Raw genomic sequence first — 27,886 nt, forward strand, 5'->3', positions numbered from 1 at the left:
TGACAAAAAAAAAAAAAATCCATCACATGTGCCCTACTTTTAATGTTCCAGCTTGTAAAACATCTTTGATAACAGTGCAAGAAAAGACTTATACTCGCCCTCTCATTGACTAAAACAAGTAGCATCATATTCAAATGCCTTAAGTAAAAGAATTGGAACAGAGTTAGCAGCTGGAAAAATAACTTTTCCAACATGTCGTCCAGTTATAGAATAAATCTAATACTTGATGGTAGAAAAAGTAAATATGAACTCAAACCTCATTCTGACAGTGCAGGCAATGCTTTTTTTTTTTAGCAACAATGTCAAAATGAGGAGCTGGTGCATATGTCGGCCATTTAATAAGACTTTAAAGGTAGTGTTCGTTTGGGAGCTCTCATATACAGTGCGTGGTCATTCCTTTTTACACATAAAAGACATAGTACACAGAAACAGAAAAAAAAACTTTCCTTTCTTTAGATAGAGGAATATTTGTGAGGAACAAGGTTTCCTTAAAATGGCTGAAACAATAGCAAGAATAATGGAATTATGCACAAACACTATAAATGCTCAATTGTTCGTTCAAGGGCTTTTAATAGCAGGAAGTTCAGCATTAGAAAAATTACCAACTACAATGCAGTGAAGGAAAAGGTAAAATTACACAGATGACAGTGCATAAAAATGTAAGTACGATTACTGTACAAACCACTTTTCAAGTAAATGTGAGAACTGAACCCTCGTCCGCCTTGAATCGTGGCCATGTTTGTAGTCCGTTTACAACATTATGTTCCTTCTTAAAAAATGTGTTGCTGTGAGGATCCAAATGAATGATCCACAGAGGTAATATAAGATATTGTTCCATCATTATTGTTCCATCATTTTGATTATATCCACCTTTCAAAACAATAAAATAATAATAAAAAAAATGGAAAGGAATGACACAAGCTGCATGTATTTGGTATGAGAGCTCAACCAAATCTGGAAGTAAAATAAAGTCGGTCCATCACATAAAATCACCCCTCATCCTCTGCTGTCCAGGGTTTTCTCTTGAAGACCATCAGTGGACAGCATGCTGCGTTTCAGCAGTGCAGGGTGTGACGTGACCGTGTCATTATCAGTAAAATTGACTAAATTGTAAACCTCAGACTGGATTCAGACTGAAGCTTCAAATTTGTAGTGGTGAGAAGGCGTAGAAAGGAAACTGGGCCTCATCCTCGTCCACAAAGAAACACTGGAAGTAGGGCAGCTCTTCTGTGGAGAACAGTATAATATACAACAGTACAGTTCAGTGCGCTCCTCGCCTCTCTCTGGCATCCAGACAGAAGACAGAGCATGCAATTTGCACACTTGTGCGATATTTCGGTTCTGAGAGGGGAATTTGTACTTACCTTCCATTTGAAAGCTGTCTGATACAGAAGGCTCTGCTATCAAAATAAGAACACAGTGTTAACCATAAACAATACAGTGTAATATTACCCAAAATTGGAGCTTCGCTATAAAATACCTTTTATTTTCTTCTCCTTGGCGACTTTCTTCTCAGCAGGTTTTCCTACAACAAAAAGAGCATTTATTTGCTTGTAAATAAAGTTTCAACACTCAGATTTGAGCTGTTTAACAAACAATTATACCTTTCTTTGCTGGCTCCTGTATCTCTTTAAGAACTCTGTCCTCTGTAAATAGCAACGCAAGATTAATAACTATTATTAGTCAAAGATTTCACATAGACATTCAGCTGATTTTACTCATTTGATATTAATGTCCAATGCTGATTGCACACTGTACCTCTAGCTTTCTCTTCTTTGGCTGCCTTCTTCTCAACTGTTTTTTTCAAAAAAAAGATAGAAAAAAAAAAGGTTATTTTTGCCCATGAATAATTCAGGTCTACAGTAGCAGGTGTACTGTAAATTGTCTGGTCACAATGTTTCTTAAGAATCAAGATTGCAGCTAAGGCAATATACATAGCTTAAAAAGTGGGAAAGGGATGAAGTATGCAAAATAAAGAGTAAGAAATGATAGGGGTTCAAACGTTTTGTCTATCTGTGCCACTATTTTGTTACAGCAGATAGATATATTGACAGAGAAGGACATATCAATATATAGATATGAAGAGAAAGAGGCCCCGTTTTGATCAGGTATTAAAAATTCTGAGTAATCGGATCACAAGTAGACAACTCTAAGTACAGGAGTAAACACACACACACACACACACACACACACACACACACACACACACACACACACACACACACACACACACACACACACACACACACACACATATATAATTAATAATGTATTATTGTTGTTATTATAAATACACAAATACACACGATATATTGTATATATTATTAATATGAATGAATTGTAATGTGTTATTGTGTGAATGTGGATTCAGCATTCCTTAAGATTTAGCCCTCTTTGTAAAAAATACAGAGAGCTTTTCAGAAAACCATAAAATATCCTACTGTTGTTTCATATATTATAGGTATTATTTTACAATTCAATGAAATTTGTACTAATTAAAACCACTTTTCCAACTATTCTCACTACTTTGCATTCTTGTTACGCATTTAAGCCAGAATATTAGCTTTAGCAATTTAGCTTTTCAGCATTAATACACAGTTTCTGTAGGAAATGCATTTTCTAGGTGTTCATATTACTGTAATTTTAATCTTTTTTGTCTGGGGAAAAGTGCAGTGTCATGGTATAGTTAGTCTATTTCCACAACATTCCACATTCCAAGATTGCTCGGGTGCCACAGGAAATTCCGATGGATGCATTTCTTTTTACCGTTGTCCATTTCCTTCCGCTTTCTTTGTGTTGAAATTTAAAAATCCGGTTGATTTCTGAGGACTATGGTTAACTGCTCCTCAAATCTCGGCAGGGTAAATTCAGACAGCTAGCTAGACTACCTGTTCAATCTGAGTTTTCTCTTGCACGACTAAAACAACTTTTAAACATACACGTTTTGCAGCGGCTCCGTGCGGAGTTTAGCGTCGCCCATGACGATTGTGATAGGTTTAAAGAAATGCCAAAAAACCAGAGCACGTTTTTCTCCCATCCCGGAGTGCTATGTGGACTAGCCAGACCCTCCTCCGCAGCGCCTTGGAGGATGATCTGGCAAAGGAAGACTCTGGTGTAGGAGAACAGAAGCTGGACCTTCCAACTGTAATCAAGCCTAGCCCTGGCTTTAATGTTTAATGATCACACCTGTTTGTGTATAAACTGCTTGCTACTGTATTAACTGAAAGAGTCCTGGTAAACTTGCCGACAAAGAAGCCTCAAAAAAGCCTAAACTGTATCAATATAATGAACTCACCGTGGGACCAGAAAGCATTTGCAAATGTATTGATATATAATTTGTGTGGATTAAGTAACAAATGTTTGGCATATCAGCCATTTGAAAAACTGGTGTTGAAAAAAGGTGATGAAAAATTCAAAGTATAGTATATCGAAAAAGAAAGTCGAAAAACGTGATGAAAAAAGTCAAAGTATAGTATGTCGAAAAAAGTGATAAAAAAGTCATGGTATAGCATGTCAAAAACATTTATGAAAAAATTCATAGTATAGCATGTTGAAAAAGTCATGGTATAGTATGTCAAAAACATTTATGAAAAAATTCATAGTATAGCATGTCGAAAAAGTCATGGTATAGTATGTCAAAAAAAGTGATGAAAAAGTCATGGTATAGTATGTCAAAACATTTCATATTATAGCATGTCGAAAAAGTCATAGTAGAGTACATCGAAAAAATTATAGTATATAATGTAAAAAAAGTCATACTATAGTATGTCGAAAAAATTATAGTATAGCATGTCGAAAAAAGTGATAAAAAAGTCATAGTATAGCATGTCGAACAAGTTATGGTATAGTATGTTGAAAAAAGGTAGGAAAAAAGTCATAGTATAGCATGTCGAAAAAAGTCTGGAAGAACATGCAAACTACACACAAAAGCCCAGCCCTGTCAGGGGATCAAACCAGGGCTCAGAGTCTGCAGGGCCTACTTACTGGTAGCAGTGTTAACCACAGAGCCACCATCCAAACAAATAAACTATGTCTAAAACATTCATAGAATTTTATGTTTAAAAAAGTGATCAGAGTATAGTATGTTGAAAAATATAAAAGAAAAGAAAGTCTGGAAGAACATGCAAACTCCACACAGACGAGCCCAGCGTGGACTGGGGATTGACCAGAGGTCAGAGTATGTGTACAAACACTGTACCTTTTTTCACTGCAGCAAGTTTGTCCTTTTCTTTAGGAGTCTCCACTTCTGCAAAAGTAAAACTAAGGTCGGACTCTGCCAATCGGGACACAGAACTTGAGAGCGGAAGCAATAATTATCAAATTTTCCAACAATGCATATTGCAGTTGGAGCTACAGCCTTACCACAACAACATTACATTTTTAAAAGCTTAAATCAGCTTGCAGAGCATAAGCAATCTACACCTAAAAAGCTGTAATTAGTGTTAGACACTTCATCGCTGTTGAGCAGAGAAATATTAATTTCGACCTTTTTTGGGGACTTATCTGCAAAAACAATGATCCAAGATTCCACTGTAGAGCAAAGGGCATGAAGCGTCCAGATACGTTCCAGACATTTCAACACATTGTTAATGCTTGGTGGATAGCCTTTGCTTTGGCATCTTAGCTCTTTATTGTCTATCTTTTAGAAAGTACAAGGTGAGCTATAAAAGCCTAACAAAATCTGTGTATGCAGTGTTTTGCAGATCTACCAACTACACCTGCCTAAAGAAGCATACAGTGTTTCTCAGAATCACTGTATAGAAACCGCTGTTTGCCTATGGAGCTGCAGCAGAGAAATCACTCTCTAAATTCATTGTTGATCTCATAGGCAAAATGCTTGTTTCTCTTCTGAGCATCCCAATCAGAGCTTTTTCTACAGAATACAATGACCTGTATTTTGTGACTTGATCACTTTAAGCACAATCACACACTGGTTATATGGATTACTCCTACTGAAGCACCACTAATGTACCTTTCTTTACATGGACTGGTTTGGCCTTTTTCCTCAACAATGCTGGGAGAAAACCGTTCATGTTAATAAACGTTTATTTGTGACAATGCTTAGTAAATAATTACAGCACGTTAAAGGAAGTTGCCAAACTGACAAAAAGAGCTGATTTGTTTTCTATTCAGTTTATGTATTTGCCACCAAACATGACAATGAAGTATGTTGATTTTGTACCTTTTTCACGAGCTGGTTTGACTTTGTCCTCCGGCACTTTGGGCTCTGAGTAAATAAGAATGTAAGTAATGTAATGCTGATACTCAGTAAGTAGCTTTTTTTTAGTTTGGTTATAGTTGCTGAAGTAACAATATGGTAATTAGCTTCTGATTATATAAAACTAGATGATCTGCAGGCAGATGGCAGTGGCCGGCTACCTTTCGTCTTTAGAAGGGATTTGACCTTTTCCTTCTTTTTTTCAGCCTCTGTTTTAGAAGGAGCTAATTCAAATGAAGAAAAAATAATTAGATTATGATTCTTTTTTTAAATATATATATATATATATATATATATATATATGATGTCTTGCCTCTGACTTTGTTGTTGCTTTAATCAAATATTTACCTCTCGTCTCATGAGCTGGCTTAGGCTTCTCCTTTGCAACCTCAGGTGCTGTGTGTAAAAAAGAAGATCTGTGTTAAGAATAGTTAACATTTGCCAAATAAACATGGATTGTATCTGCATTACCTTTTTTGGCAAGAACTGGCTTGGCCTCAGGTTCTACAGAGAAAGAAGAAAAAACAAGTGGCGTGATGATTCTTGCTGTTTGATAAGTGACAGATGATGTACTGAAACTCCATCATATTTCTTGAAATTGCACCCACACTATATTCTATTAGACAGAAAGTACAACTAATCAGCACCTTTCTTTGAGACTTTTGCCTTTTCTTTCACATCAGCTTCTGCATTAAAATAAACAGGGGGAAATGTCACAATAACTCTATCTAAAATGCTACACGCCTTTTTCAAGCCACTTTTCACACCTATGCAAAGCAGCTTAGATAAAGCATGCCATCTCTGCTGTGTGAAAAACATGCATCTCTAAAATCTTAAGTTCTTCGGCTCTAAGACTTTTTCAGGTAATCCCAATTCATTGAAACAGATTTGTCATTTTACAGTAACTCATATCCATTTTCAAGTGAAGCTTAAACATGAACATGACAAATTTGGGGTAGTTTCGTCAACATCTTTGAAATGTAATTCACGATGATATTTTCAACATTGCTGTTTTAAGCTGCGTCATTATCATGCGGCAATAAAACATGAAGTCTGTATGAGCATTTCATTAGCAGCCATATTTTAATAGCTACTCATACCTTTCTTCTTTTCAGCAGATCTAGGTTTTGCTTTGATAACAGGTGCTAGAGAAAATACACGGCCACAATAATTCTAATGTATACCATTACATAAGAAACCCAAAAGAAACTATTGCAAATCTGCAACCTGATTAAAAATAAAAGAATAAATGAAAAAAACACAATACAAACCTTTTGAGGAAGTGACTGGCTTGGCCTTCTTTTCCATGAGAACCTCAGCTCCTAAAGCAAACAATAATCACAAAAATATCAGTTCAGTTGTCTGTTTACAGCACTTTGTGTCCATGTTAATATAGCTCATTTACAACTGCAGTTTAATTTAAGCATTGTTTGAAGTACACTGTCAAAAAAAAATATGGATGATATTTGGTGGGTAAAACTAGTTTAATCACTGCTGCAACTATTTTTGTTGGTGCTGGCTCTACTTTCTCTTATGGAGTTACAGGCACTATAAGATCACATAAGCCTACAGTATTAGTGTGCTAATACATACAGTTGAATAAAAAATAGAATAGCTTTGTTATTTCTAAAATGCAAAACTCATCAATGGATGTCAAGCAGTTAGCACTTAAAAGACATACTGTAGTGGTGAGCACATGAAACATATTAAAGCTAGTGTAAATAAAAAGATGTACCTTTCTTCAGTGGCACAACCTTCACCTTCTCCTTTGTTATTGAGACATTTTTTTGTGGTACTTCTGCTTCTGTGGGAAATAATTAATGAGTGAGAAAATCAATTGCTTTAAATTTAAACGTGGAAAAATAAATGTTGTTTAGTGTCCTTACCTTTGACAAAAGGGGCTGGTTTTGTCTTGAGTGGAGCAGGTTCTGTGTAAAGAGATTTTAGATTCGTCATTCCAGAAAATAAGATGACACATTGGAATGATAAAGCTAAATACAAAAGTATGTCTCACCTCTCTTTGTTAGAGCTAGTTTAAGCTTCTGTTTTGAATCCTCGGATGCTAAAGGAAACATATCACATTACATTACAAAATGACCTAGTTTGTTATGCAAAACCAAATCCCCTTGGAGGGTCATGAATATTTTGACCTTATATTTATATGTTTTATATTTATATTTAAAATGTGCTATACCTGTCTTTGCAGAGACCGCCTTTACTTTCTCTTTGGGTGCCTTGACTTCTGAAAACAAAAACAATGGGTGTATGCTTAGGATCACTGACTCAATTCACTAAAACATGCAAGAATCTGCAACCAAAATTAAAAACACAAACCCAAATAATGTACCTTTTTTCATAGGCACTATTTTGACTCGCTGTTTAACCAGAGAGACATTTTTGGGAGTATCCTCTTTTTCTGTCAGCAGAAATTTGGGAATAAAATCAAATACAGTAATTGCAGTTCCACATTAGTTTATTATTTTCTATAGTAATATAACATGCTCCTATCTTACCTTTTTTCAAGATGACTGGTTTGGCCTTTTCTTTTGGAACAACAGCTACTGTGTGTCAATGGCACAATGTTTCTTACAACAGGATAGTTTTATTTTTATTGTGAAATAATCATGTTGCTCTTTGGTGATGAAAACATTATTAGTAACTCATAAACTTATTATGTGTGTTACCTTTCTTAGCAGGAGCCGCTTTGGTCTTTTCCTTTGGAACTTCTGTGTCACAAAAGAGTGCACACAGTTAGTACAATTTTAAATCAAAAACATCTGCATTTTAAACTGATACTCTGGCCACTTTGGTATATTGCTTTTGATTTAAATTCCCTGCAATTTGTGCGTGAAAAGACAACAATCACATTTCGCCGAATTCTGTTATTTAGCCTACCCTCATTGATATGAATGGGATGGATAATATAAAGTTGTTGATGAAGGATTTTCAGTGGTTCAGCTTTATTTATTTTTTAGATTCCAGACTTCGGCATCAATGCGACTTTGCATTACCTGGTTTGGCGGGTTTAGCTTTGATCTTTTCCTTTTGTTCCTTCTTGGGCTCCTTGTGAACTGCCACTGGTGAAAAATTATAGTATTATATATACAGTATATATATATATATATATATATATATATATATATATATATATAAAGATAGTTATATGATAACTATGTGTTCTAACATGATTATGTGTCAGCAAACATTCATTCTTGAGTGGTCAGATTAAAGGTGCAGTAGGTAAATTCATTCTCCCTTGTGGGGGGAGGGTCTTAGGAGACCGTTTTGGGCTTTAGCAGAAAGGGGGGAGGGACTGAGAAGTTGTCGATGTTCAAATGTTTTGGCTAAGTCCTGGATCTTCCCAATTCTACCTACAGCACCTTAAAATGAGAGATTTAACATCTAAACAGCATAAAAGAAAGATTCATATTACTTTTACAAATTACGGTAATTGACAATGGACACAAAGGATTAAAAGCATGCTCATACCTTTCTTTGCATGTTCTGTTTTGGCTTTCACCTTAGAAACTTCAGGAACTTCTATTATTGGAGAATATTAAAAAATATAATTCATCATCCTATTTTAGGTTCACAATAAACATATAATGGTTGGTGGAATTCAATCTGTCACTTCTATGTCGGATTGATACTTTTTCAAGTTGTTTTGATTATGATTACACAATGGAGCCAGAGTGTGGCTGGTTACTTACCTGTTTTTATAACATTCATGTGCTCCTTTTTCAGGAGAGGAACTATCTGCTTTTTCGCAGCTTTCTCCACCTTTACTGCTTTCTTGGGTTCATCAGCTGAAATGAACAGCAGAAAGATTATACAACATGTTCAGTTTCTATTTCACTTTTTTTTTTACACAGCATTGTATTGCTGGTAAAGTCTATTGTATTTTGCCAAGTACCTGAAACATATAAAATACTGTTAGCATATTGTGATTCCAATTTGATGTTTGTTGAAAACTAATAGAGACATGTAAACATAAGTTGTTTTAAGCTATTTAATCAAGTGACCAATAATGTAATTTTCGGCAGTCTCTGTTTTTAATTTCTTTCGTTCTATTTAAATAACTGGGTGTAAGCTGCGTCACTGCAAAATTCATCAAATACTAACCACAAGGATAAAACGTCACTGTGGTCTGTTTTTCTACATGCTGTATTATCTCACCTGCTTTTGTCACATTAAGATGTTCCTTCAGAACAGACGCAACCTCCTTCTTGACTACTTTAATCCTCCTTACAGCCTTTTTGGGTCCAGCGTCTGAAATAAAAAGGCAAAGCTGAATGAACAGTTTCACATAATAAAACAGAGGAAATAATAATACCCTGCATTGAACAAAAGAAACGTATCAATCTATTTAGCCTTCTTTAGGCTCCGGTCGGGCCTGTCTTTGTGAGCTTCTATGAGTAAGCACTTCTTATGCTTTTACAAATATTGTATTGTCAAAAAACTGTACATGTATCATAACAGTATTTTTTAGCCATGCTCCCTGTACGGCTCTATGGATGGCTTTGTATTACCTGGTTTTACAGGTTTAGCTTTGAGTTGCTCCTTTAGTTCCTTCTTGGGCTCCTTTGGAGCTGCCACTGATGGAAAATGATGATATCAAAAAGCCCTTAAGTTTTAGGTTTGTATAAAGATCAGTTTGTATTATGTGACACTTTCTTTTAATATGTAACTTTTTATGTAAGTTGAAAATATGCATGTGCATAACATCTAACTAGAGTTTAATTCTTGATATGTTTTTAGGTTACTGAGCATCTAAACTGCTAAATAACAGATTCAGATTTAATTTACTTTTACAAATGAATTAACAATTGACAAAATAATATTAAAAGCATGCTCTTACCTTTCTTTGCAGCTTCTGGTTTGGCTTTAGGGACTTCAGGAACCTCTATTATTGGGGAATATTCAAAAGTATAATTCATTAGCTCATCTTACAGTTATTTACATTAAACATGCAATGGTACTCTATGCTAATTATTCTTCTATGAAACAAGGACAACGCACTGTTAAAAGATGGTCAAATTAAATTTGTCAGATTGCTTTTGTATCTTCATGACATTATTTTAGTCCCAATCCAAAAAATAAAGCAGTTGGAAAAACATGCATTGCCAAAATCAGTATGTCCTTGAAATAATACTTAAGATGATGTTTTGAGCATTTAATCAGCAGCCACATGTTAAGGTAATAGCTACTAAATCACTACAGAAACACACTTCTGCCGCATACCTTTCTTTTTTTCAGCAGCTCTAGGTTTTACTTTGATAACAGGTGCTAGAGAAAATACATGGCCCTATTAATTCTAATATATACAGTTAAGTGAGAAACCACAAAGTAAACTACAGTTGAAAAATACAATAAGATTCAAATTAAAAGAAAAACAAATACATTATGAAATAAATTAAGATACAGAGGAAAAACAAACCTGGCTCGGCCTTCTTCCCCTTGAGAAGCTCAGGTTCTAAAACAAAAATGTCAGGGTTCTTGCACCATTTTTAAAGTCAAATTCTGTATTTTATGATACCTTTTTAAGTCCTCAACAAATTTAATTTGAGACACTAAAATGTTGAAATAAATTCTGCACCCTTTCCATACATTTTGTGGCAGAACGTGAATGCAGTTTTAAGGAACGTGTATCCCACTATAACTTGTACTGAGAAGAAAGAAACATCTCCATATTCACGAAAGGTATTAGGCATGATCTCAAGTTCACACAAAATAAAATATTTGATGGTAGGGCAGAGCCCTGTGGCCGGTTACTTACCTGTTTTTGTAACGTTCATGTGTCCCTGTTTCAGGACAGGAACTATCTGCTTTTTCACAGTTTTCTCCACCTTTACTGCCTTCTTGGGTTCATCAGCTGAAATGAACAGCAGAAAGATTATTCTACAATTAAGGTTTTTATTTTATTTTACATTGCATTGATGTTGAGTGATGAAGTCTGCTGTATTTTGCAATGTAGTGGACAAACATATGAAAAATATCAATCACAGATAATGTGATTATAACATGATTTTTTTGTGGAAGATTTCAGCCATGCTCCCTGTATGGCTCTATGGATGGCTTTGTATTACCTTTCTTTTAATAGATACTTTTTATGTATCCTACACATAAAAAGTTATGTCAGCAAACAGAAAATATGTATAATATCTAACTAGTCTTATTCTTAAATAGTCTGATTAATGATTGGTGAGATATTAGGTTATGGAGCATCTAAACAGCGAAATAACATCAGATTCAATTTACTTTTACAAATGAGTTAACAATTGACAAAATAATATTAAACGCATGTTCTTACCTTTCTTTGCGGTTTTTGGTTTGGCTTTAGGGACTTCAGGAACCTCTATTATTGGGGAATATTCAAAAGTATAATTCACTAGCTCATCTTACAGTCATTTACATTAAACATGAAATGGTACTCTATGCTAATTCTTCTTCTATGAAACAAGGATTCATTTATTCACCTGCTTTTGTTACATTAAGATGTTCCTTTAAGACAGCCCCAACCCCCTTCTTGACTACTTTAATCCTCTTTACAGGCTTTATGGGTCCAGTGTCTGAAATAAAAAGGCAAAGCTTATGAAGCAGTTTTACATAAATTATATATAGCCCTCTTTAGACTTCAGTCAGGCCATCTACGCCCCTCTACAAATACCTGTAAAAACTAATTCAATTCCCATCAGCCTCACTTGTACTTTGTGTTCAGTGCTTATTAGCACCTGTTAGCATGTTAACACACTAAACTAAGATGGTTAACATGGGGAACATTACCTGATAAACATCAACATGACATCATTGTCCTGGTGAGCATTTTAGCCTTTCACTCAAAGCATCCTGTGTAGAGCCTCACAGAGCTGGTGGCATGGCTGTAGGCTCTTACTATTGTTAACAGATTATTCAATGGATCCATTTTTTGTGTGATTACTAAAAACACTGCTTTGCTGGCCTATGCCTACCTGTCTTAGTATCTCTCTTCTTGACAGGTTCTTTGTCCTTAGAAGGCTTTGTTGGTATTGTTTCTTCCTTAGAAATCGTTGGTTCCTTGTCTTTTTTTGGAATCATCTTGACCACTGTCTTGTCTTTGGAGGGTTTCTCTAAAACGTCTTTTTCTTCCTTTCTAGACAGTGTCGGTTCTTTTTCATCTTTAGAAGGTTTCTCTGGCTCTTGTTGATCTTTTGAGGGCTTCTTTGGTACGGCCCTTTCTTTTGAAGGTCTTCCTTGCTTTTCCTTTTCTTCCACCTCTTTGGAAGACCTAGCTGGTTGTTTCTTCTCTTTGGAGATCTTCTCTGGTTCTTCTTTTGTCTGCTTTATTACGGTTTTCTCTTCTTTGTGAGGCTTTTTAACTTCTTCGGCCTCTTTAGGCTTTGTTGGTTCTTTCTCTTCTTTTGTTGGTTCTTTCTCTTTTTTGTAAGGTTTTTCCTCCACAGACAGCTTCTTTATCGGCTTTTTGACTTCCTTTTCCTGGACAGGGGCCTTCTTAGTTTCTGTCTCTTCTTCAGAGGGCTTCCTAACTTCTTTTTCCTTCACGGAAGGCCTTTTCTCTTCTTTCTCTTCCATTGAAGGCCTCTTGTCTTCTATCCCTTTCTTTGAAGGCTTTCTGTCTTTCTTCTCTTCAGATGGTTCCTTAATCTCTTTTCCCTCCTTTTCTTTTGTAGGTTTCTTAAGTTCTTTCTCCTCCTTTTGTGGCTCCCTTTCTTCCTTCGTGTCCTTAGAGGGTTTTGTCACTTCGTTCCTTTCCATAAAAGATGTCTTTTCCTTCAGTTCGTTAGGCCTCATCTCTTTTTCTGCTTTCTCCTCTTGAGGCTTTTTCAGTTTTTTCTCTTTCTTAGATGGTATCAAATCTACCCTTTCTTTGGGTGCTTTCATCTCCTCTTTGATCGACTTCTCTTCTTTTTCTTCTTTCTCTTCTTTGAGATATTTCTTGACTACCTTGTGTTCTTCGAGAGGTTTCTTGTCTTCTTTCTCTTCTTTAGATGGTTTCTTGACTTCTTTCTCTTCTTTGAGAGGTTTCTTGACCTCTCTCTCTTTTTTAGATGGTTTCTTATCTTCTTTCTCTTCTTTAGATGGTTTCTTGACTTCTTTCTCTTCTTTGAGAAGTTTCTTGACCTCTTTCTCTTCTTTAGATGGTTTCTTGACTTCTTTCTCTTCTTTGAGAAGTTTCTTGACCTCTTTCTCTTCTTTAGATGGTTTCTTGACTTCTTTCTCTTCTTTAGATGGTTTCTTGACTTCTTTCTTGACTTCTTTCTCTTCTTTGAGAGGTTTCTTGACCTCTTTCTCTTCTTTGAGAGGTTTCTTGACTTCTTTCTCTTCTTTAGATGGTTTCTTGTCTTCTTTCTCTTCTTTAGATAGTTTCTTGACTTCTTTCTCTTCTTTAGAGGATTTCTTGACTTCTTTCTCTTCTTTAGATGGTTTCTTGTCTTCTTTCTCTTCTTTGAGAGGTTTCTTGACTTCTTTCTCTTCTTTTGATGGTTTCTTGACTTCTTTCTCTTCTTTGAGAGGTTTCTTGTCTTCTCTCTCTTCTTTAGATGGTTTCTTGACTTCTTTCTTTTCTTTAGATGGTTTCTTATCTTCTTTCTCTTCTTTAGATGGTTTCTTGACTTCTTTCTCTTCTTTGAGAGGTTTCTTGACTTCTTTCTCTTCTTTGAGAGGTTTCTTGTCTTCTTTCTCTTCTTTAGATGGTTTCTTGACTTCTTTCTCTTCTTTGAGAGGTTTCTTGACTTCTTTCTCTTCTTTGAGAGGTTTCTTGACTTCTTTCTCTTCTTTGAGAGGTTTCTTGTCTTCTTTCTCTTCTTTAGATGGTTTCTTGACTTCTTTCTCTTCTTTGAGAGGTTTCTTGTCTTCTTTCACTTCTTTAGATGGTTTCTTGACTTCTTTCTCTTCTTTGAGAGGTGTCTTGTCTTCTTTCTCTTCTTTAGATGGTTTCTTGACTTCTTTCTCTTCTTTGAGAGGTTTCTTGACTTCTTTCTCTTCTTTGAGAGGTTTCTTGTCTTCTTTCTCTTCTTTAGATGGTTTCTTGACTTCTTTCTCTTCTTTGAGAGGTTTCTTGACTTCTTTCTCTTCTTTAGATGGTTTCTTGACTTCTTTCTCTTCTTTGAGAGGTTTCTTGACTTCTTTCTCTTCTTTGAGAGGTTTCTTGTCTTCTTTCTCTTCTTTAGATGGTTTCTTGACTTCTTTCTCTTCTTTGAGAGGTTTCTTGTCTTCTTTCTCTTCTTTAGATGGTTTCTTGACTTCTTTCTCTTCTTTGAGAGGTCTCTTGACTTCTTTCTCTTCTTTCGATGGTTTATTGACTTCTTTCTCTTCTTTAATTGGTTTCTTGACTTCTTTCTCTTCTTTGAGAGGTTTCTTGTCTTCTTTCTCTTCTTTAGATGGTTTCTTGACTTCTTTCTCTTCTTTGAGAGGTTTCTTGACTTCTTTCTCTTCTTTGAGAGGTTTCTTGACTTCTTTCTCTTCTTTAGATGGTTTCTTGACTTCTTTCTCTTCTTTAGATGGTTTTTTGACTTCTTTCTCTTCTTTGAGAGGTTTCTTGACTTCTTTCTCTTCTTTGAGAGGTTTCTTGTCTTCTTTCTCTTTAGATGGTTTCTTGACTTCTTTCTCTTCTTTGAGAGGTTTCTTGTCTTCTTTCTCTTCTTTAGATGGTTTCTTGACTTCTTTCTCTTCTTTGAGAGGTTTCTTGACTTCTTTCTCTTCTTTGAGAGGTTTCTTGTCTTCTTTCTCTTCTTTAGATGGTTTCTTGACTTCTTTCTCTTCTTTGAGAGGTTTCTTGACTTCTTTCTCTTCTTTGAGAGGTTTCTTATCTTCTTTCTCTTCTTTAGATGGTTTCTTGACTTCTTTCTCTTCTTTAGATGGTTTCTTATCTTTCTCTTCTTTAGATGGTTTCTTTACTTCTTTCTCTTCTTTGAGAGGTTTCTTGTCTTCTTTCTCTTCTTTAGATGGTTTCTTGACTTCTTTCTCTTCTTTGAGAGGTTTATTGTCTTCTTTCTCTTCTTTAGATGGTTTCTTGACTTCTTTCTCTTCTTTGAGAGGTTTCTTGTCTTCTTTCTCTTCTTTCGGCAGTTTCTTGACTTCTTTCTCTTTTTTGAGAGGTTTCTTGTCTTTTTTCTCTTCAGATGGTTTCTTGACTTCTTTCTCTTCTTTGAGAGGTTTCTTGTCTTCTTTTTCTTCTTTAGATGGTTTCTTGACTTCTTTCTCTTCTTTGAGAGGTTTCTTGTCTTCTTTCTCTTCTTTAGATGGTTTCTTGACTTCTTTCTCTTCTTTGAGAGGTTTCTTGACTTCTTTCTCTTTAGATGGTTTCTTGACTTCTTTCTCTTCTTTAGATGGTTTTTTGACTTCTTTCTCTTCTTTGAGAGGTTTCTTGACTTCTTTCTCTTCTTTGAGAGGTTTCTTGTCTTCTTTCTCTTTAGATGGTTTCTTGACTTCTTTCTCTTCTTTGAGAGGTTTCTTGTCTTCTTTCTCTTCTTTAGATGGTTTCTTGACTTCTTTCTCTTCTTTGAGAGGTTTCTTGTCTTCTTTCTCTTCTTTAGATGGTTTCTTGACTTCTTTCTCTTCTTTGAGAGGTTTCTTGTCTTCTTTCTCTTCTTTCGGCAGTTTCTTGACTTCTTTCTCTTTTTTGAGAGGTTTCTTGTCTTTTTTCTCTTCAGATGGTTTCTTGACTTCTTTCTCTTCTTTGAGAGGTTTCTTGTCTTCTTTTTCTTCTTTAGATGGTTTCTTGACTTCTTTCTCTTCTTTGAGAGGTTTCTTGTCTTCTTTCTCTTCTTTAGATGGTTTCTTGACTTCTTTCTCTTCTTTGAGATGTTTCTTGACTTCTTTCTCTTCTTTAGATGGTTTCTTGACTTCTTTCTCTTCTTTAGATGGTTTTTTGACTTCTTTCTCTTCTTTGAGAGGTTTCTTGACTTCTTTCTCTTCTTTGAGAGGTTTCTTGTCTTCTTTCTCTTTAGATGGTTTCTTGACTTCTTTCTCTTCTTTGAGAGGTTTCTTGTCTTCTTTCTCTTCTTTAGATGGTTTCTTGTCTTCTTTCTCTTCTTTAGATGGTTTCTTGACTTCTTTCTCTTCTTTGAGAGGTTTCTTGACTTCTTTCTCTTCTTTGAGAGGTTTCTTATCTTCTTTCTCTTCTTTAGATGGTTTCTTGACTTCTTTCTCTTCTTTAGATGGTTTCTTATCTTTCTCTTCTTTAGATGGTTTCTTTACTTCTTTCTCTTCTTTGAGAGGTTTCTTGTCTTCTTTCTCTTCTTTAGATGGTTTCTTGACTTCTTTCTCTTCTTTGAGAGGTTTCTTGCCTTCTTTCTCTTCTTTAGATGGTTTCTTGACTTCTTTCTCTTCTTTGAGAGGTTTCTTGTCTTCTTTTTCTTCTTTCGGCAGTTTCTTGACTTCTTTCTCTTTTTTGAGAGGTTTCTTGTCTTTTTTCTCTTCAGATGGTTTCTTCACTTCTTTCTCTTCTTTGAAAGGTTTCTTGTCTTCTTTTTCTTCTTTAGATGGTTTCTTGACTTCTTTCTCTTCTTTGAGAGGTTTCTTGTCTTCTTTCTCTTCTTTAGATGGTTTCTTGACTTCTTTCTCTTCTTTGAGAGGTTTCTTGTCTTCTTTCTCTTCTTTAGATGGTTTCTTGACTTCTTTCTGTTCTTGGAGTGGTTTCTTCAGTTCTGTTTTTTCTTCAGAGCGTTTTGCCAATTGTCTCTTCTTTTTAGGTTTTGCTGTTTCTTCCTTCTCCTTAGGCTTCCTTACTTCTGCCTCTTCTGTGGATGGTTTCTTAGATTCTTCCTTCTCCTTAGGCTCTTTTTCTAAAAGCAATCATCAAAGTGTCAATGTTTAATGTACTCTACGATGTCTGTAACAGACTTAATGTTGGAGCAGTTGAAGCAGGACAAAGAATCCTGTGTCTTTTGTGTACAAGTGGCCAGAATACTAATACTGACACAACTTTGTTTGAGAAATACTATATGAACTGGTGGTATACACCTGCTTTCAATGTTGACACTGTTTTACAGTATGTCCCAATTGTGCTAAAATATGCATTTACAGTATAGTTAAAGAAGTAAATGATCTAGCAGCATTCTTACTTCATTTCTTTTGTTACATAGAATGTAACAGCCTTGTGTTTATTTCTTTTGAATAATATTTTAACTCTCATTATTAAGTGTAATTACCTTTGGGCTTCAGTGGTTTCTTTTCAAGGGGTTTGTCCTCCTTTAGCTTTTCTTCTTTTAGTTGTATCTCTATGGTTTCCTCAATTTTGGGCTCCTTGTCTCTTTTCTCCTTTTCAGTTTCTGCGGCTTTGAGGTCTGTAAGCAACAAAAAATCTCCATAGGCAAAACTATCAGGTGCCTTTGTGCATAGAGTACCTTCTTGTTTTCACTAAATTATAGAACATTGATGCATTTAAATAGGAAAATTTAGAAATATAAAATGAATTTTGGGAGTAAGCAAAGTGAAGAAGGTGCACAATTTCAACAGTATTACCTTTAATAATGGCATCTTTAACTTCTTTCATTGCATGTCTTTCCTTTACTTCTTTGAGAACTAAAGTATATCATGCAGAAATGTGCAAAAATTATAAAGTACAATGTACAGTGCAATTCTGACTGGCAATCAGAGTATAGTCATAATAACAAATACTCATGCTTGCATAAACACTATAAGCACTACAGCACTAAAAACACTAGTCATCATGACAAATACTCATGCTTGCATAAGCACTATATAAATACTACAACACTAAAACATTATGATCAAAAACACCCCACAACTAAACAATATAATATTGATATACAACGAAGTCATAACAAGTTGTTCAGTAATTATTTTTCATTGGTACATAATGCACTGTGGAGGGAAGATCATACATTTACGTTTTGTGTCCTCATCCAGAAAACTATCAATGTTTTTTTCAGCCTCTCAGCACCATCTAGCTGCCACTTGGAATATGGACCTTTTTCACAGCAGACATTTGGACTTGTCATAGTAGGAAAAGCACAGCTGAAATTGATAACCTTAACGATGGCTCAGTTCCATCAAGTGTCCCAATAAGCTATTTCAGTGAGTCAGCAGGAATAATACCAGGGCCTAAGTGGAATGCAGCCATCAGTAATGGTTTTGAATGCGCCCGTGCTTTTCCTACTATGACAGGTCAACATCATGTCTGCCGTGAAAAAAGTCTATTGGCTGACTGCCTATAAGGCAATGACTGGTCCAAAGCAGGAACACTTATGTACACAATTAGCACCTTGGGAAATAAATTTGTCTGTACTGAGTCATCGAAAAGAAAAGAGCACAGTTAAAGGAGCTAATTGGGTACTTACGTGTTCCTGTCACTGTATTAGTCCTAAGATCCTCTTTCCATGCAGCTATTCACACCTAAGCCAGAATGAGTTTCTGATCTAAATAAAACTTAATTTGATCAGGTTATGTACATCTCTTTTGCTTTTCAATTAAAACTATGTCTATAATTAATCTCTTCAAGAAATACACCAACATTTTGGGTTTAATCACTATGTGTTCAGTACAGAGATTGTCAGGTACTCTCAGACACAAACCTAATTTTCTAGAATGGGACCAGGGCCATCGATGGAGATATGAATGACAAAGGTGACCATATTTCCAACAAGCAAGTGGAGTATATTATGATCCCAGAGGCATATAAGCCCGACTGCCTAAGAGCGTTCTGACTGAAGTCAAAACTATTTAGAAGCTACACTGTAGTACCGTCATTGCAAAGACATGAGTTGACTTGATCAGCATCTGATCAGCATTTGACAACATAAATTGAGGTGAAAACGTGTCTGGGCGAGTTTTCTAGCTCAACTGTGGGCTACAACTTGAGCCCTGGTATTTTTTTGCCTATATTTGTTCACAATTTGGCAATTTGGCACCATTAAAAGTATGCTGAATTAGGCTATCTATTAGCAATTGCTGTTTGCAATGTACCCGTGGTTCTGGAAGTGACAATTCCTTTGCTGCAATTTAGCTTGTTTAGCTATTTATATTATTTATCTTCTCTGACTCTGGATAAAACATCAAACAATGTTTCATAAATGTTGGAATGTTTCTCTAATCTGTAATGAAAAACCTTTTGTGATGAAAATCATTCTGTTGGTTTAAAACCTTGATGATTACCACACAAAACAAATGAACACAATGTTAACAAACACACTGAAATGAAAATATGAAACATTTTACATCTGTTATTGAATAAATCCAGCCTAAGAACTTTAGTCACGTCACAACAAAGTGGTCCTTTGAAAACATGCTAAAAAAAATGTAAAGATGATAATTTATTATTATTAACACCCTCACCATTCAGAAACATTTTTATTACCTAATAATGAAAAAAAGATGAACAATATGTGATGATAATAGTAAGAGTGTTGTACCTTTTTCATCTTTGTGAAGGTGATGTTTGTGAGCAGCTCTGGATCCGAGTCTTCTGAGCCTCTCAAAGGGAATATGAACCTTCCTCTTTCGTTTCAGGTCAGTTTTCCCACTTTCACTGTTGTTATTGTTTTCATCACGATGATCGTCGAGGATGTCAGAGTATTCGTCTTGGTCGTGAACAGTTGTTTCTTCTTCAGCTAACAGAATTTTCAGATCAAGTTGTTGGACAGATGGCTCTTTGTTTTTAATATTTATTTCCCACAATTCCTTTTTTTTCCTTTTTTTTTTTTTTTTTTTTTTTTTAAACCCTTTTTTTCCCCCAAAAAAAATATTTTTTTTTTTTTTTTTTTTTTTTTTTTTTTTTTTTTTTTTTTTTTTTTTTTTTTTTTTTTTTTTTTTTTTTTTTTTTTTTTTTTTTTTATTCTTATATTTTTTTTTTTTTTTTTTTTTTTTCTTTTTTTTTTTTACCTCAGTTTTGGTCTCCTCCTTCTTTTCCTCCTGCGCATCTTCTACCAGAACGTCAGTTTTTGTCTCCTCCTCTTCCTTAGCTTTCAACAAATGGTCTTCAGTTTTGGTCTCCACCTCCTCCTCTTCCTTTTCCTCTTCCTCATCTTCTACCACCAGATGTGTTTTTGTCTCCTCACCCCCCTTATCCTCTACTACATCTTCTTTAGCTTTGGTCTCCTCCTCCTCGTCCTTAGTTTTTGTCTCCTCCTTCTTGTCTTCTACAATATCTTCGGTTTTGGTCTTCTCTTCTTCTACTGCATCTTCTTCTTTTTTTGTTTCCTCCTCATCTTCCTCCTCCTCCCCTTCTACCAAAACTCCTTCAGCTTTGGTCTCCTCCTCCTCCTCCTCCTCCTCCTCATCCTCTACCAAATCTTCCGTTTTGGGTTCCTTTTCCCCCTCCTCATCTTTTTCTGCATCTTGTTCTGTTTTTGTTTCCTCTTCCTTCTCCCTTTGTACCAAAAAGTCTTCAGCTGTGGTCTTCTCTTCCTCCCCCTCAGCTTCTACAACCTCTTCTCCAGTTTGTGGCTCCTGTGCTTCTTCTTCTTCAATCTCTGTTTTAATATCACCCTCTTCTTCTGTACCTGCTCCTTTCTCCTCTTCTTCCTCCTTGTCATGTGCAGCATCCTCCTCCAAAATATCAACCTCTTCTCCTTCTTCCAGTGATGGTTCATGTTCAGTCTCTTCAAGGCTGACATGTTTCACTAGTGATGTGATAGTAACAGATTTAGTGCCTGTTATTGATCTTGCATCTGACTAATGAATGTGGCTAATAAAGAAAAAACGTATGAATCATCACCATCATCTGCCTCTTTTCCATCTGCTTCACTAGCAGCTTCAGTGGGAACTTCAGCCTCCTCCTCGATCTTTGAGTCTGGGGCTTCACTTAACTCTGCAGCAGCATCAGCAGCAGCGTCATCTTTGGCAGCTTTCATAATCTCTGTAACTGTATCATCAACCAATGTGACCCTCCAAACTTTGTTTCAGGTACAGAAGAATGTGATGGGGTGAAATGGGAACAAAGACCATTCATAACATTACATAGTACACACACACCACATGATGCAGTTAATGCCTTTTCCCCATTTGCTTTTTTCATTCAAATTAGCTAACTGCCAACTTATTTTAGGAAATAACCAAAACCAATTATGCAGTAGTTCATCTCTCAGTACTTTGCAACATTTCTACTGAAGATGTAATTATTATTTTTTTTTTTTTCAAATGCATCATGGATATATAGCCTAGTTTAATTTAAAAAAGGTTTAAAAAATCTGGGCATGGTACTTTTTGGCAAACTTTACTAAAGCAGCAGTAAACTAAATAGTGCATTTGTTGGGGACTATTTTCAGTGGCATGTTCAGTGGAATGCAACTCCAAAGGACATAGACAATCCATCATGCTCAATATAACATAGAAATAAGTAAATAAATTAACATATGACACAAAAACACGATGACTGGGGAAAAAAACAACTTAATGGTAAAACACATGAGTGCAGAGTCTTATGAAATGTTACATCCAACAAACAAAGAAACAGAGGGAGAGATGCAGTCACCATAACCTTATATAGACATTTATTACAATAAAAGTATGGAGTGGTTTTGATGCATAGTTGTTGAAGGGAAATGGAGTTTATTCAAACAAGTTGGACATAAAGTTTCATCGTACTTCAGACTTGCAGTATTACATTGAACACGACATGAGGCAGACTTGAGACCAGTTCATGCAAAGTGATAAGAAAAACAAAAAAATCAATGCGAACATGCATGAAAGGCAACTATTTGCTGCACACATTTCCCCTGTCCAAAATAAACATTACCGCATGTCTGCGATACAGGTGTTGTTTTCTTACCTTTTTCGAAAGGTGGCAGGAATTCACCTACATTTCAAAGAAAATTTGGTAATAAAAGACAATTAACTTAATTTTTAAGAAATTATTTTAGTGTTACAGTACCAAAAAGGGATACAAAATTGCAATTGCTTACCTTTCCTTCGTACCAAATTTATATCAGATGGGGATGGGGGAGCCACAGTTTCATCTAAACAAAGAAAAGAAACAGACATGTTGTACAAATGGGGTGTAATTTGCCATCATATGCTAGTAAGATGCTTTTAGGTGTATTAAAACTGTAAAAAAAAGTTAAACCTTTTTCAGAAACGACATTTACAACAGGTGTGGCAACAGGTTCACCTAAAACAAGAGAAGAATATCTGCATCAAGGTGTCAGTGTATGTTGAAGTATCTAGGTGTGTATCTTTATTTTTTAGCTAAGTTTTAGTTAAAGTTATTATTCTATATAACTAATGCAAACGAGCATACCTTGATCACCAACAAGCATGCTCGACATGTAAGCCACAAACAAATCTTTCTTGTCTGTGAACTCCAACACGGCATCTTCAACGACTTTCATGGGGTCAACAGACACTTCAGGCATGATCCCTGAAATATCAGCACAGCGCAAAGTCAGTTAAAGCTGCTGTTCATTCAATACTAAAACAAACAACTTCTGATTGTTTACTATTTCTTCCCTTACCATACTTATTCATATCTTAGTATGAGTAACTACAGCAAATGCAAACATAGTGATACACCAGCAATAGTATTGTAATGTGGATGATTTGTAAATGATATGTCGCCATATGTTCAAACAGACCTTGTTCACCAATCAGCATTGTGGAGACGTAGCTCCAGAGCATGTTTATCTGTTCTGTGATGATTTCTGCTGTTCTCTTCAGAGCTGACATGGGGCTGAATCCCATAGCATGCTGGATGTCTGATCAACAGACAAGTCAAAGTGAAAGTTAGCAGGGTCCAGTAGAGCAAACTTATAGTGGGACACATCAATAGATTAGGTAAGGTTAAATACTCTACCTTCTAGAGTGTCCAGTATTACATCAAAGATGGCACAGAGCACATCCTGGATGTATCCTGTTATTCCACCCAGAAAGTCGTTAGTAACAGTGAAAAAATTTCTGCCAACAACCACAGGGTCAGTGAAGCTAATGTCAGTGGTTCCTGAGAAGAACAAACACACATTCAAGCCAAAACTCCAGTGAGTTACTTCAATCAAAAACATTTTTCTGTTATACAAACATTTGAAAAGACAGTTAAAGATCAATGGGAAAAGATATTATGTAATCAATAATTTTCAATAAAAAACACAAGTACTATTATACACCCATGACCAACACAATCTAAGTTATTGAGTAATAATGTTGATTTAGTAATGAGTCACACAACAAATAAGATAATAAAAATATTTAATGTAAATATTGCACCACAAACAATACAAAGGTTAAAATATGATGCAGGTACCTTTTGTTATATCCAGTATACTGTCTACGATGGCACAGAGCACGTCCTGGATGTAGCCCACTATTCCACTCACAGTGTCATCAGCAGCACTGAAGACATTTCTGCCAACTACCACAGGGTCCATGAAGCTTATATCCATGGTTCCTGAGAAGAACAAATACGTAAATGTAAAAAACAACAACATTATACTGTGTTACATTGTCATTTTAATATTTTAAGGTTACAGATTAGAGAGATGTTAACCGAAGAGAGTAAATACCTTTCACTACATCTAGAATTGTGTCCAAAATGGCACAGAGCACATCCTGGATGTAGCCCCCCACTCCACACACAAAGTCATTAGTAACACTGAAGACACCTCTGCCTATAACCACAGGGTCAATGTAGCTAAGGTCAATTTTTCCTGAGAAAAACAAGTGATGAAAAATTAATTTATTGATGACCAAACATACATGCCAAAAATGATTACAGTTTAACTTGAACTAGCCTTTTTTTACTCAGTTAATTAGGATTAGGATCATTACATGTTATTTGCTTGTGAATAAAAAAGGGAAGGCAGACAAATTCCTTAGTCAGAAAAAAAGCATTAATAATGGAATACATACCTTTATTTATATCCAATAATATGTCAGATACAGTGTCCACAATAGCACACAGTGTGTCCCTGAAGGTGCCCGCACATCCACACATGAAATCATTGGTTGAATGGAAAGCTTGTCTCCCGATGACCACAGGGTCAACATAGCTGAGGTAGAAGTTCCCTGTGGGTTTGGAGGTAGATAATTAAAGTCATGGTTACATCACGTGTATTATAAAAATGTTGAATTTTATTTTTCTGGTTGAGCATGAGTATGTTTTTATACCTTCGTCATCTGAAAAATAGCGAACAAATCCATCTTTTGCGTCCGATATTTCCTCAGCTGCGTAAGTGGCAGCGGACATGGGGTCACTTAAATCAGGAGCACATTCTAGGGACCCAGAGATAAGAGTCATATACTTGCTTCAGCACTACTAAAAAGGTGTGGCATGCATGCTGTCTCTCCTATGTACCTTGAAACTTATTGAACAGACTGGATACTTCATCAACAGCGTCGTTTACAGCTTGCACGGGGTCCGAAACTATTTGCTGAATGTCTGGGAATAATAATGGATTTATTGATAATTATGCATGTTTGATGATTGAAATTCTAATAAGATACATTTTGGGTATTTGTGACTAACCAGGGACTGCCTTGTACTCCACAAAGTCAAACATCACCACTCCCACAACCACCCAGGAAAGGAGAGCAGCCAGGGCAATCAGCAGCTCCGCAGACATTTTCAGCTTCCCGAGGAGCCCCAGACCTTTGGTGGACTTAAGGGAGCCTGTCTGTGGTGCAGCTGCTCTATTGGATCCACTGGCTGCGGAGGAAGAGGCGGATTTGGCTCCTTTATGTGGAAAAAAAACACAAAAAGATACTAAAGTCACTCTGAGAACTCCCACATCATCAAGACGGCCCTGTTGTGGTTCACCTTTCGCTGCTTGGTTTGTCCTTTTACAGTCAGACCCAATTATTAACCAACAAACTAAGAGTTGCATTGAGGCTACATTCATAATAGCATTGGGAAAGTGTTGTATGCAGGTATTTTTTGCTCCTTCATGGCATGTATGGATGTATACCTTTTGGAAAATGCTATACCCAGATCAATATATCAGCAGGCCTGATATATCGTCCATACAGAAATGCCAAAGATACAGTATGTTTCAAAATGACCTTTGCCTGTGAGTGCTGACATGGTTATTATTTTACTGTAAAATGTCCCACTCAGTACATATCTTGGTCACAATTATATTAAAGGGCTTCTTTTGACAAATGTTTGTTTATGTTATGTGTACATAAAAATAAAAGAACTATAATATAAAAAATATTTAGAAAAAACTTGATACCATTATTGGCCTTAAATATCTAAAGTCTAAAGATTATTATTAGTTAGGCTCCTTAAAAGACACTCTGACAAACAATTCTCTTTGCCTTTTTCTTTCTCTAAAATTAAATTAAATATGCATGACTAAATAAGCAAATATCCTAAAAGTTTAACTTTAGCCCACAAACATTAATAGGGTTTAGTTAAATCTCTGACTAGGAAATGTTTGTTTGTAATGTATGTTTGGGATAACAATGTCCTTCAATAGCCACCTTTCCAGTCTCACCATCTACACACACATGCAGCTAAACCATGACAGGTGAAGGATATTTCCTTTGTGGTCAAAATATTTAACCTTAACACAGTGGAGACAGTATGTCTGATCTGACAACCTCTGCCTGTGTGTTGCATCAACATGTAAGATAATTTCCTGATGTTGAGGGGATTATGTAAATTTGATTAAACTGATCTTGTCAAAATAAATATCAGACAAGACAGGAATCATCTGTCATTCTCATTTCATCAGGTTTTCTAAATACATGATTCCAACCTGTTTAGTCCAGTGGAAAATTATTGTGATGGGATTTAATGACATCCTCGCCATCATCAACACTGACGTACTTTCCCACTTGGACCTGGTGCCAAGGTGTTTATGAACTCTGAGCATGCCTGACTCATGATTCCCTTCCTCATTATACAAATGCTAAGTTATGCCAAAACTCAAAACAGTCCCTTCAGAATTAGGGTGGACAGGTGGTGTCAGTATTTCACCACAAATTTACACGGAAATGTACAAGGAAATCTGCCTGTTATTGCTCAATTCCAGAAGCTTAATCAAACAAAAGATTTGCTTGGGAAACTTGTTTGAGCAGATTACATAAGAAGCAGGCTTTTTATTTTAAATGGCAAAAAGAAAGTTGAAAATCAGAGGTCAGCCCCAGCAGCAGTCATGTCTGTCACAGGAGAGCAACGCTAATACTTTGGCTACATGATATCCAGTATTTATAGCAACCAACTTTCAACACAGTTTCCTATGAGAAAGTACCCTATCAAAACACTGCCATTCATTTTTTACATAGCATATATCACTTAGGCTTTATGTGCTTTGGCAAATAGTAAATGTTGTTATTTTCAGTGCTGATGCAGGTGTTAATTAGTCCTACCTTCAGCCATGGTGATATGGAGACAACTTTAGCTATAATCCTTTGAGTTGGGGGCAAAGCCTCCTCATGCAGAAGTGAATAGAAATATCACAGCTTCAGTAGGAATCCAATCAGCGTCCACTTATCTGTAAAAAGTGTCCAAGTTATTAAATGATTCCATTTCCACTCGGTGATCACAGTCTTGTTTCCCTACTCGTGTAATCCACAGGTGAAATCTCTTCAAGAAAAAAATAATAATAAAGAAAATGGAAAATCAAGCATAAATTGAAAGATTTACAGGTGTTGCAGAATTTGGACCTGCCAGTGTGGCAGCATTGGGACGGTGGGGTAAAGGAAAGCAACGCAGGGGAAGGAAAGAGCCAAGCTAAGCAGAGGGCTGGGTAGGCTGAGGGGGAGCCGACAGAATATACCACCCAGTGTTATTGGTGCCTCACATGGGTATAGGTCAGAGCAGAGCACAGAGAGGCTTCAAGGTAACTTTATCCCCCAGAAGGTCCGGGTTATTCTTAGCTGGTGCTCTGCACACCAGCCGCTCTTAGCAGGCCTTTTTTGGCGGTTGAAAGGGTGTGTGACAACACCGGTGAAAACCTTAAAGCAGCAGCAAACTCCGTGGTAGCAACATTTGTGGCCTCTTCCTCCTGCTACCATTTATGTGGGGGACTACACATTATTTTATTTTGTTTAGGTTTTGTTTTTTCATTACTCCTCACTTTTTATATTCTGACCTTTGGTTGTATGTGGCAGTTTCTAAATAAATGTTTCCAAAATTATGAACTACTTTACCAATGAACTAAAAAGAAAGGTCTAGCATGTGCATCCATCTTGTGATCCTTAGCAACAGCTACATTAGTGCAGTGTGCATACTTTGTGTACAATAAGCTCTGGAAACGGTTTACAAGGTAAATATGTACAAAGTTAATAAAGGAAATAAATAATCGTATTTTGCTTCAAAAGTGTTCAAAAACAATAATAACATCAATTATGTTAACATAATGTTTACAATGCTGTCCATCTTAGTTTTGCGTATTAGCATGCTAAAATTAGCTAATTAGCACCAAACAAAAAGTACAGGTAAGGCAAATGGCAATGCTATTAGTTTTGCAGAAATCAAAGTATCTATTGGACAGCTACTTTTTTTTGCCTGATGATGGTGCCAAGTGGAAAGCTAAGGGATCCCCAAAGTTATTGCAATGAATCCTGAGGGGAACATTAATGTCAAAACCAAATTTTATGACAATCCATACAATAGAGACATATCAGTTTAAACCACACATGTCACAAAAGGAAAAGTCAGAGGATCACAAGTGATTGGGTTTCCTTCTTCTTGGGAACATGAATGTCAAAATTTCACGGAAATTCATCCAATAGTTGTCGAGATATTTCATTTTGGAATAAAGTGGTGTGTGG

At 35.9% G+C, this 27,886-nt stretch overlaps 1 protein-coding gene across 1 annotated transcript; it reads right to left on the reverse strand.

Annotated features, from left to right (window-relative positions):
- Positions 1-22: 22 nt before the first annotated feature.
- Positions 23-26,918, reverse strand: si:ch211-266g18.10 (titin). The gene is made up of 48 exons (XM_039785426.1): positions 26,480-26,918; positions 24,633-24,839; positions 24,462-24,545; positions 24,275-24,379; positions 24,017-24,172; positions 23,671-23,814; positions 23,412-23,555; positions 22,968-23,111; positions 22,750-22,869; positions 22,416-22,535; positions 22,242-22,286; positions 22,081-22,134; positions 21,948-21,974; positions 20,895-21,041; positions 20,060-20,799; positions 12,187-13,252; positions 11,695-11,787; positions 11,529-11,573; positions 10,995-11,090; positions 10,656-10,691; positions 10,460-10,504; positions 10,077-10,121; positions 9,748-9,813; positions 9,395-9,487; positions 8,929-9,024; positions 8,708-8,758; positions 8,230-8,295; positions 7,903-7,944; positions 7,732-7,779; positions 7,566-7,634; positions 7,413-7,460; positions 7,233-7,280; positions 7,105-7,146; positions 6,954-7,022; positions 6,490-6,540; positions 6,319-6,363; positions 5,866-5,904; positions 5,690-5,722; positions 5,567-5,614; positions 5,380-5,442; positions 5,183-5,227; positions 4,973-5,014; positions 4,199-4,246; positions 1,759-1,794; positions 1,605-1,646; positions 1,481-1,525; positions 1,365-1,397; positions 23-1,227 (listed from the first exon to the last, which is right to left on the reverse strand). The coding sequence occupies exons 1-48, from the start codon at positions 26,487-26,489 to the stop codon at positions 1,142-1,144; spliced, it is 5,067 nt and encodes a 1,688-aa protein (XP_039641360.1). The 5' UTR covers positions 26,490-26,918; the 3' UTR covers positions 23-1,141.
- Between the last annotated feature and the right edge of the window lie 968 nt (positions 26,919-27,886).

The sequence above is a fragment of the Perca fluviatilis genome, chromosome 20 (genome assembly GCF_010015445.1).
Source record: "Perca fluviatilis chromosome 20, GENO_Pfluv_1.0, whole genome shotgun sequence".
NCBI lineage: Eukaryota > Metazoa > Chordata > Actinopteri > Perciformes > Percidae > Perca > Perca fluviatilis.

What these genes read in the sequence shown, in the direction of transcription:
- si:ch211-266g18.10 (XM_039785426.1), bottom strand. An exon ending in CATGAATGTTATAAAAACAG is followed by an intron (nt 8,759 to 8,928) that starts GTAAGTAACCAG and finishes CTCCAATAATAG; the next exon opens with AAGTTCCTGAAGTTTCTAAG. An exon ending in ACAGGAGCCAGCAAAGAAAG is followed by an intron (nt 1,526 to 1,604) that starts GTATAATTGTTT and finishes TTTTTGTTGTAG; the next exon opens with GAAAACCTGCTGAGAAGAAA.